Raw genomic sequence first — 11,147 nt, 5'->3', positions numbered from 1 at the left:
CTGAATTAGTGGGCGGGGGGGGGGGTGGGAAAGATGCTCCCCTCCCTGAAACACAGCTTGCCGGGCAGCAGCTTTCAGGGCTGCAAGGATTTACCCCCCTGTGGTAGCGAGCCAGACTCCTCCCTAAGCTAAACAGCGAGCAGTGCTTAGCATGCAGGGAAGCTGCTCCTGATTTCTTCTGGATTAACAGCACGGTGTTCTCCCTTGTCTATTTTTGTTTTAAGGGAATCTAGGTTATGGCTTTCTTGTACGTCGTAGTTACCGAGTTGCATTATGGAAGTGAATACGGTGCATATTTAGTCCCAGGGGACCTCTAACAGTGTCCTGTTGATGAAGAATTTGGGGAGTGTGCAAAGGAGAGGCTTTGGTACAGAAAATGATGCTTAATGGTGATGCCAGGGGGGACCTCTTGCTTTGGTGGTATTTCTTTTGCCTGGGTGTGGAGCTGAATGTATTTATGTTTCCCCAGAGAAAGCTGGGAGGAGGATGCTGCACATGGTGCCAATTGTTGAAAAGCAACTAAAGACAGCAGAAATTATCAGGGTGAGGATGGGCAGCTCTGGGCTGAGCTCTCGAAGGGACTCGTGCCCTGTTCGCCATCAGCCTGAGAAAGCACTGAGTTTTCCCAGGTGATTCCTTGTAGCAGAGACATCCCAAATGCTGTGGGCAGGGCGTTGTCCTCTGTGTTGCTTTAATGCGGGAAATAAAGCTAAGAGCATCTTTCCACCCCCAAAATTATTCTAAAAAGCATCTCCCTTTAACTACACAGCAGAGGAAGAGCAAAGCCTGCCCAGCCCTGCATCTTCACATAGGAATGGGCAACACCAGAGACTTTGGGGAGGGTGTTCCCCATGCACATCCCGTGAGTCACCAAGAGGTGACCTGCAGAGGGAGTGTTTGGTCAGGTCAGGTGGCATCATGAGGCCGAAGCTGCTCAGCACCCGCTGCTGGGCAGCCCCAGGGCAGGCAGCCGGGGCTCCATGCCAAACCCCGCTCTCCCTCAGCCCTTGCTGCGGCTGTGACAGAGACCGCTGCGGCGTACTAGGGCACCAGTGAGATGCAGGACAGGACATGCCGGTCCTTGGGCAGCCCTGGGCAGACTGAGGCCGGAGCAGGCTGCCCTCTGTGCCGCATCCTGGGCTAGCTCCCCCCTGGAACCTCTTCCAGCAAGGTGTCCGAGCCTGTGTGCGGGCATGGGACAAGCAGCTCTCTCCTAAAACTTAGCTTCATTTTGCATTTCTTGTGCACCTTCGTTCCCTGTCCTGCCTCTTGCCTAGTTAGATGTAATTTCTGGAGCAGCGAGGAGGCTTCTTGCACACAGTACTGGGAAAGTTCAGCGGGAGACTGGTCTTCACCAAACCCCTTGGTGTTTCTACAGGTCTGGGACATCCCAGCAATGCATACAAAATCAATCCTTTAAGAAAAATACCCTTCTGCCAAAATCTGAATTAACCACAGGAAACCAAAGCAGGTTGTAGTTCCTGGCCCTGTTTTTTGCAACCAGTTTTGCCCTTTTAAACCTACATAGCAGGGCACAACATATACCAGTGGGGGCTTGAGAAATCCCTTTGTGCATGAGTCAAGAATATCCTGGGAACAGCAGGGAAACCCTGCCGCCTCTCTCCTCTGAGCGCTCAGCCCTTCAAATATTTACCTGGAAAACTTCCCCGGACTCTCTAGTGTGATATACTAAATCTGCAAATGCCAAATGGAAGTGAGGAAATGCTGGGCATGAAATATAAGCCAGGTTGGTACATAACCGAGAGCTCTGGGAAAAAATGCGCCAAGAGAACAGGCAAGCACTGTCCAACTTTTCATCCCTGCTCATATGGAAATTTCCTAATTAGTAGGTAGCTTTACTCATATTGGCAAAGCAATCCTCTACCAAACCTTCTCCTTTATTCCCTTGAAAGCAATTGGTGTCACCGTTCTGTTCAAGAGTTATTTTGGAAATGAGGTCAAAACAGAGTTTTCAGGGAAAGACTGCAAAATACTAGTCCAGGCAGGTACCACGCCACACCCAGGGATGCTCCTACCCTGGCTCTGCAACTCTCCCCACTGGAAGAAGTTGAGCAAATGCAAACTCTAGATCCACGCTCATACACTGAATCATCGACCGACATCTCAGCTTAGAATAAGCTTAAATTGGATTCAGTTTTAAGAGGGGCATGCAGGAGTTCATAAATAATTTTTCATACGTATTAAGTGGGTCAGTTCTGGGATCCCTGACCAGCATCCCCAACCCTGGGCAAATCCCATCACCTCTCTATGCCCCAGCAACAGCGTGTCCCAATACTGATCTTCTCTGTAATGTGTTTAAAAAAGAATAATCCTGTAGGAGAGCAGGAGGAAGCAGAAAAATAGGCCTTGTCAGCTCATTAATGGGCTTGCCAGGAGGATCATGCCAGCGCAGCTCTGCTAGCCAGGCCCCCAGCAGAGATGCAGGCTGAGGAATTGCCTTTGCTAGCGGGGTTTATGATCCCACCTTCCCCAAGAAAATAAGCCAAAAGAAGAAAGAAACACTGCATTTACAACAAGCCATAAGAACAGTGTTTTTTCCTCGATCATAATGCAAAAACCCACCTTTAGTTTCTATTCACAGACCCATGGCGCAACTGCCCTAAACCTGGCTCCTTCTCTGAAGCCAGTATTGGTGCAACAGTTTAGGCTCTCTGCCCATGGCTGGGTAACTCCATGCACCCTGTCAGAGGACATTGAGGCACTAGGGCCACCACAAACTGGTTCTCGTGGAGGGGGGCACCTGCCACACTGTGCACATAAGCCAAAAAAGCCCAACTCTTGCTGTTAATGTTGGAGGCACAGTAGTCCCCCTTCCCCATAAAACACTTTTCTCTGCATTAGCAGGGTACGTGCTGGAACAGTGACTTGGCCTGTATCTATGCAGCATCTTAAATAACATCCTGTTTTCCTAGAGGCCCTCATTTCATCTCCAGATTTGGGGTTTTACTTTACACCACAACAGGTTCGACGATGCTGCAGGGCAGGAGCAGGAAAAAAACACTTTTTCCATATTTGAAAAGTTGACCCCAGCCTTCAAAAGCTTTGATGACAGCTTTGATCTCCAAAGGCTGCATGAGCTTTACCAGCCCCCTTAAGCCAGCCCTTCAGCTACAGCTTTTCTGGTTTTCTCTGTGCACACCCTCCCTTGCCCACACTTTGCTTCTGAAAGTGCATTCAAGCACATCGTGCTCATCAGCCTCAAGCAGAGAGAAATGCAGAGCTGCAAGTTGCTCAGTCCTCATGGTTTTAGGAGGCTCCAGTGAATCTTGCCTCATCTACCTATTGCACGGTAGGCTTGGCAACCTCTGGGTGCTCCAGTGAGTTCCACCACGGCCAACGGCCCCATGAGCCGTCACTCCCAGCACACAGCACCAAGCAGGATGAGCAAGTGGGTGTGAAACAGGGTGCACCCAGGACGTCACAGTGCTCACTTTGAAGAGCTTGCTGCCCTGGTTCAGCGAGGAGCAGGGTGGTGCAGCCCTGCCATCCTTATGCAAGCTAAGGTCACACCAAGTTTGGGCTGGAGCTGCCAAATTTCCCAGAGCAGGGCCATCAGAAGGGGGCAGGGAGAAGAAACGGCTCCACATGGATCGGGTGTGGGTCGAGCCCCATGGTGGGGGCAAGGAACTGACCCCAAGGGAGGACACCAACACTGTGAGTTGCTGGCAGCCCCACCACGAATGATCTAACATGCAGAAAATTGATTGAGCTACAGGGTGCACTTGGTGTCGGAGTGTCTGGCCCTTCATATACACAGTTTGGTTTATTGATTTACAGCGATCCATGGCGCAGAGGTGCCCAGGCCAGGAAAGAGCCATCATGGACCATGCCCGCTGACCTCCAGCACTGTGCCGATGTCACCGCTGCATCCTGGCCCACCTCTTCTCCTGTCCTACCTCACAGCACCTTGTCACTACATGAACATCCATTTTAAAAAAAAGAAAATATCCAGGAAAACAGAAGTGGGTTAGCCAGATTAAGAAAAACGCGATACTGGTTTGAGGCCAAGCTGGTGCCATACAGATAAAACACACATGACGTAGAGCGACCTGCTCTTTGGGATCCTTCCAAAGTCCTGTGCTAGGAAATCACAAAGATAAAGGTGAGGAATGGCAAAGCATACAGTAAGTGCACAGCACGCTGAAATTTCTTTGTTAAATGAAGGAGCAGAAATAGAGGGACTAGTTCTCCTTTCAGTCCGATTTTAACCAAGAGAAAAAAAGGACCTATGGTTTTGTAACGCTTGTGCCCTGCATAAACAAGAAACTGTTCCTCCATCCCCTGTCCTGCAGCATCCACACACTCTCCCCGGGGACCCTAGCAGCAGAGCAGCTCCCAAAGCAGATTATGGCTTTTGCAGCCCAGTGCTATTTTGCAATTAGACTTTTCTTCTCTCTCTCAGGGCTGAAGCCTGATTAGGAGGGGAGGGCAACGCAATCTGGCCTAGTTTTAAAATGCTTGCTGAAGTAAGGAGAGATTTCGGCACCCAGGGCTGAACGCAGGAATGTTGGCTTTGCTGGCCAAGTCCCTCCCTGTTCTGCCACCCAGAAAAAGCTGCAGCTGGAAACTGCAGCAGCTTGCTGGGCTTATACACAGTGCCTCAGTTTCCCTAGCTGTAAAAGAGACAGCAGGGAGGTTGGCAATCACTAGCTGCAAAGGGCACTGTGCCATAATTCAAATGAAGTGTATCATGTGTTGGCTTTCTTCAAAGTCAGCCTGATGTTGTACTCCTCGGGCTTTTTTATTAATTGCATTGCATACGAAACCAGGGTATGTGATCTTACATTTGCTGTGGAGAGGAAGCCCCATGCTCTTTGTACTTTCTTTTTTCACTGGCAGGCACAGGCGACTGCTGAGACCTGCCAAAAACCCTATGGACAAGCTGAAGGCAGGGAGAAAGCGTTGGATTTAGGACAAGCAGGCACACTGGGTTTAGGACAGGCAGGCACATTGGATTTAGGACAAGCGGGTGCAGGAGCGCTCTCTTGCTCACCCATAACTGATGCTCTCCTCTGCAACCTGAGCAAGGCTGACACACAATGCTCCCTTGCCCAGGGAGCTGTCTTTTTAGCAGCCCATCCACTTATGATACTGTTTTATAAATAATAATAGCTTTTAGAAGGCCTGCCTCATAACAAGCCCTAAATCAAGCTAAAAGGCCGCTCGAATGGGCGCGGACTGAAATGAGGAGCTTAAGCGCTGCCCAGAAGTACACCCAGCTCCGAACAGCCCTGGACCGGCGCAGCCCCCTAAACGGAGTTGTCCTCATTTCCTTCAGCCAATTTGGGCTGGATGAAGCTTCCTGTCTTCTCTAAGACAAGCAATCGCAAGATAGAGAAAGCAGTGGTGGGGAGGGAAGAGGATATCTTCAGTTATAGCTGCGACAGCTGTAAAGGTTATGTGCAGCCATGAAAATGTTGTTACAAAACCACCTATTGTAAACACCACGATTAATTCAATCCCCAGCAAAAAAACCCAAACATTAAATGGTGATTCTGGCCAACTGTATACAAGGATAGCATTATGTCATTTTAAGTTTTAAAAATTGTAATTTTGATCTGAGCTGTACCTCTGGAGTTTAAGGCTTCTCGTGGAAGCTGAGCTAGCTTTTGATTTAAGGGGACTATCACAGGAGCAAGAGTTACAGTCTTGCGGTCTCCTGGATGAAGTGGGATCATATTGAAATTAAATGTGAAGCCTCCAGGCTTTCCTGCAAACATTTTGAAGTCTTAAAAGCAATCAGAGAGGGGAAAACGTGTCACTATTTGTTACAGCCTGCTCCTAATCAGGCCACTGAAATCTCCTTTGCGCAGAAGTGCTTTAGCAAAGGAAATCAGGGCTGCAAAACAGCCTTTATGTAACAGTGATGATTTCTCCCTTCTGTGCTAAGAGCTGTGCCAGTTCTCTGCTTCTCGATAATTGCCGTACAACCCATTAGAGGAGTATTTAACTTGACATGTCACTGGAGCAGCAGCTCAGCTCCAGGCGCTGCCATTGCCAGGCAAACACCACTGCAGGCAGGGCTAATGCCAGTCTGATCACAGAAGGGCCAAACCAGGGAAACATCGGACAAAAAAGCAGTCTGTGAAGCTAGGAAATTGAGCTGGGGGTCCCTGTGCTACCAGTACACGTTTGCGGGTGGTGGTGGTAGAGGTGCTTGCAGGGCATCGTGCATCCCAGCTCAGTGCGTCTCTCCTGGTTCAGCTGCTGGAGACATCCCCGAGCTTCCCAGGGATGAGATAGCTACAGATGCATCCACACCAGATATAGGATAAAATGTGGAGGGTGATGGAGCAGATGGGAGGACCTGATGCCTACATCAGCCATGTTGGGGGACTTGGGGGTCTTTATAGCAGCTTAATGGATGCTTAAATAAAGGCACTGCCAAAGCATCCGATGAAAGCACTGAGCCTTGGTCCACGGTGAAACCTGAGTGTGAGGAAGAGCACCGCCTCACCTCCGAGTCCTTGTCCAGCTGGTTCCTGACCACGATCATGTTGTACAGCACCCGGTCATCGTCCGCCTCCGTGTGGGTCACATCATGTGGGGTGCTCCACAGGTTCTGCTCCTCGTCCCGTGCCAGTGTGGCTCCGAAGGAGGCGTAGGGGTTGTTGTTACTGCAGAGATGGGGAGAGGCAAGGCAGCATTATCTACCACAGCATCACACTGCCTCCTTTTACCTTCGCAGGGTAAAGTGCCCATTTCCATGGCATCCCCTCTCGCAGCCCAACGTGCTGCCTGGGAGAGAGGAGGAAGCGGAGAAGGGGGGAATGGGAAGGCAGTCAGAGTTTTTTACCTTAGCAAACATCCTGACCACGCAAGCCATGGTTCAAACCAGGCAGTGCTGCCATGAAACCAAAGGCATCAGACACATGATTTTGCTAAAGACACCAGATATTATTTGAGCAGCTAGGATGGAGGAACTGTGAGCATCCATTTGTGAGGATGAAAGACAGCATCTCCCCGTTGCTCCTGCAGCCCTCTGTCCTGCTCCCCATCACACCTTCCCACCCCAAACCCTGTGCAAGCCCCCCCAACCTCTCCGAGCTTAACGTGGGAACAGTTCTAATTAACTTAGACTCAAAAATCCCGGCGGCTCCGGAGGGTATTTTCTCTCTGCCCGCCTAACCCTGCAGCCATGCCAAGATCCCAGCGGCATGATCTGTCCCCACGGAGACTTTGTGCACAGAAGGGCAAGGGGACGGCTGCATGCAAAGCCTCTCCCTTGCCTCTTGGCCAAAGAAGCAGCTTCTACCCATCTTCTCCTCAAAGGCAGTGCCGTTGGGCATGGTTTTATTTTGGACAAAACACACACCACCTCTGCTGAGGGAGCTGGGACTGGTTAGCCTGCGGAAGAGATGGCTTGGGGGATCAGGTGTATAAACACCTGATGTGAGGGAGCAAAGGAGACAGAGCCAGACCCTTCTCAGTGGTGGCCCATGGTAGGACACACATTGAAATACAGGAAATTCTGTTTAATCGTAAGAAAAAAATGTTCTACTGCGAGGGTGGGTGAACACTGGCACAGGTTTCCCAGAGAGGTTGTGGAGATACTCAAAACCTAACCAGACATGGTCCTGGGCAACCTGCTCCAGCTGACCCTGCTCGAGCAGGGGTTGGACTGGATGCTCTCCAGAGGTCCCACCTCCATGACCATGTTTCCGTGTGACCCATGGCTCTGTTTTCTCCCCAGCAGCCTGAATCCTACCGAATCAAGCAGGCAATCCCCACAGGGGAAAACCCACCCCAGCAGCTCCTATCCGAGAGGTACGGCAATGCAGCGCAAGGACCTGTGCCAAGGCACAGAAAGGACGTGTAGCCCCATCTTTTTTTTGGGGACGGAAATGTCCTCAGCCTGCTTGTGAACTCCTGGCTTTATTTGCTTAGCGGTCAGCAAAGCAGAGCATCACCTTCTGGGAAGGCTGTCCCCGCTGAGGCAAGGAGCTTTTCTCTGTACTGGTGGCAGTTCTGTGTTTTACAGCTTTATGTTGCTACTGGGGCATGCATTTTTTTAATATAGGATTATTTAATTCTGCGGGGAGAACTTTTAGTAGAGTACTTCCATAATGTTTCTAATCAAGATGTCCAGACACTTGAGAAAAACAACGCAAACTGAGAAATATTTTTGGCCTTACCCAATAGTTTCATCAGCCATCCTGTGGCAATCCCTGCTCACTTCTTGTTAGAACAACCCACTGGTTATTCTATTTCCTACCCAAACCCCATTCCATTTGCAAGGAACCCATCCAGCAAAACCTCAGATAACACGGCGGGCGCTTTAGCCGTGACGTCAAGCCATAAAAAAGATGCTAAGAGGAGCTCCAGCACACAGATAAAATAGAAGAAAAATCATCCACATCAGTATTCCTGCAGGAAGGTTAATTAGACTTTCAACACACCAAAAACCTGAGCAACAGGTAATAAGGGAAAAGATAATCTCTTATAATCGCTCATTAAAGACAAGCAAACGAACGTAACTTGCAGGGTGTGGATGGCATAACTCAGCCGTTCCTACACCGGAGCCAGCATGGGTTCGCTCAAACCATTTTTCAAACGTGGAGCAGACAGGATCCCTGGAAGGAATCACTCAGGAGCCAGCCGTGCTATCAGCATGAGTTTGGTCCCATCCTGCCTTCAACAGGCTTCTTCCCACTCGCTGACTTACCGGTAGCCCTTAACATCTGACTTACTTTAAAAACCAGTATTTGGCAATAATACTAACACGCCTTAACTTTTACAAGCCACTCCCTCACAGCTTGCAAGGTGCTTCCCAGCACATTTCTATTTCCAAACCACAGCACGGAGCGTCCAACAGCCTGTAAGGGACGTGGGCAGTGCGCAGGAGATAGCAAATCCATACAAGCACGGAGAGCTCTGCCAACAGTGAGCACCCTCAGAGCACTGGACTTCCAAGCAACATTTAAAATGAAGAAATGGGGGCGGGGGGAAGAAGCACATGAACAGCAGCCTGCTTTGCAGGTTACAGGAGTCGCCGTGGGACCAGAGGGGACACGGACCATTTCACACTTTGGGCTTTATCCAGAAAATGGTGAGTGCTAACGCTTCATCAACAAATTTGTGCTCCAAGGGGCTTTCAGTCCAGATTAAACCTGTTTAAGGATTCAGAGCCCAAATTCTCAGTTTACTTGCATCCGAGCCAGATCCCACCTTCCCACATTGAGAGACAGCCAGGCAGCCTGGATGCTTTGCTGCATTTTGGCCGGGGTTTCTTTTCCCAGCCCTGCACTAGCACTGTGCCTACATCCGTGCTCCATCCCCACCTCCACACACAGTGCTAACTGCTCTCATTGGCCTTGTCATGGGTTACAGCCAGCCTTGTATATGCTTGGGTAATACATGCGCCTAATTATACACATATTACCTCCTCCTCACTGCTTCATTCTTTGACACATTGGATTTTTGAGGCTGCAACCACTCTGCTTGGGGAAAATAAGGTGAAAAGTCATGAAGTCAACATTTCACTAGCAACACCAGCTCCCAAAAACTAAAACTCAGCTAAAAGATCTGAAATCTCAAGGAAGTCATTCATTTTAAACAACATTGCAATAAAAATAAAAATACAGCAAGCATGCTCCTGCAAGATCCCGGCTCTGAAATAAAACCCCAAAATCCTCCCAAAGAGGGACAAGCCAGTGATTAGGCTGTTGGATTAATTATGCTGGCACACTTGTGCAAGAGCAGGTGCCTTTCGAATGCCCAGCATTTATACAGGCTTTCCTACTTAGAGCCAGCATTAATTGGATTGCCGGCAGAAGGCATGTTACTAAAGAAAGGTGCCCCGCAAGAGACAGCCACCCCGGCCGGCAAGGCAGCAGGAAGGAGCCTCTCCACATGTGTGCTCGGCTCTCGTTAGGTTAATACCAATTTCCTGGGCTGGAGGCCCCATGCTCAGGATTATCTGGTTATTATTTAGGTAACTGCTTTAACAGCATGAAATCAGGACATTTCAAGCCCTGTTGCTGCCTCTGCTATTACCCAATACCTATGTAGGCAACACCAGGAGCATCCCACCCTCCTTCTTGAAAGGCCTCCGTCCCACCGGTGACACAGGGAGGGCACGGTCCCTGCCCCGTCCCAGGGCTGGGGTACCCACTGCAGGCTTCAGTGGTGGCCAGGACCCCGGCTGGCAGCTGGGGAAGGAGGGAGAGCTGCCACAAACCCGAGGCACAGATGTTTTGCAACATGCAAAACCTCCTTACATGCTTGCACAGCTCACAGCTCTTCTCCACGACTCAGGGCTTCATCTTTTTGCACAAAAATCCCCCCCAACCACACGGCTCGTGCCCAAGACAGAAGCGATCGATAGCAGGAGAGAAAAGTCTGCTCTCTAGAAGTCAGCACGCACACTGCTTTCACACCAAAGCCGGCTCCAGCTGTGCAGTGTCGTCTCCTTTCCAGCATCCCCGGCCCGGGAACAGAGCTCTGCGCCGCACAGAGCTGCCCGACAGCGGGACCCGACCCCCTGCGTAGTGATGTGGGGACCGAGGCACCCCTGCTCACAGGCAGGACCCCCTTTTTCGTCGGCGTCTCAGCCTCCTCTATTGAAATCCCACCGTGGAAAGACAAAAGCTGAACAGTTCCTATGGCAAGGGGTGCAGGGGAAACACCGAAGAGGCGCTGCTCTTGGTTCACTTGCTAAAACTTAACCGTAAAAAAACCCCATGGCACGCAGCAGTCCAGCGTGCATCGCGCCACAAGGTGTCAGAAACAACCCGGCCCCTATGGCAAGCCAACCCAGGCGGAAAGAGAACTGAAAGCAGCTTGTTACCGCCAGGAGAAAATCCCTTTGTAGCCTCATCTGGCTCTCGCAGGGGATGGCCAACTCCCCACGGAGAGCAGTGGCTGTAAAATCACTGGAAACTGTTTTGGGGGAAAATGGAGCTCGGCTTGACACGATGGGGCAGCCAACCTGCGGGAAAGGGCTCTGGGGTCCGGACGGTGCCACCATGGGGGTGAAAAGGGGCTCACGCGTGGCCGTGGACCGGGCAACCCACCTCCGGTGGGAGCATCCCTCCTCCTGCGCAAGGCGCGGGGGGCTCAGCCTCATCCCTCCAAGGGGGCTGGGGGTTACGGAAGGGGACGGGGGTCTCACCTGAGCAAGGGCT

At 50.7% G+C, this 11,147-nt stretch overlaps 1 protein-coding gene across 1 annotated transcript in view; it reads right to left on the bottom strand.

Moving 5' to 3' along the window:
* MREG (melanoregulin) overlaps positions 1-11,147 on the bottom strand; it is an 18,259-nt gene that overhangs the window by 5,314 nt on the left and 1,798 nt on the right. Inside the window, exons 2-3 of the mRNA XM_009285137.1 lie at positions 6,702-6,759; positions 6,479-6,638 (exon numbers count right to left, since the gene is read on the bottom strand). Of these exons, the coding sequence (XP_009283412.1) occupies positions 6,479-6,638; positions 6,702-6,759 (218 nt within the window). The remainder of the gene's footprint in view (positions 1-6,478; positions 6,639-6,701; positions 6,760-11,147) is intronic.

Source organism: Aptenodytes forsteri, unplaced genomic scaffold (assembly GCF_000699145.1).
Source record: "Aptenodytes forsteri isolate BGI_AS27 unplaced genomic scaffold, ASM69914v1 Scaffold264, whole genome shotgun sequence".
Lineage (NCBI taxonomy): Eukaryota > Metazoa > Chordata > Aves > Sphenisciformes > Spheniscidae > Aptenodytes > Aptenodytes forsteri.
The sequence above is the reverse complement of the archived record's forward strand: the minus strand, read 5'-3'. Positions and strand labels throughout refer to the sequence as shown.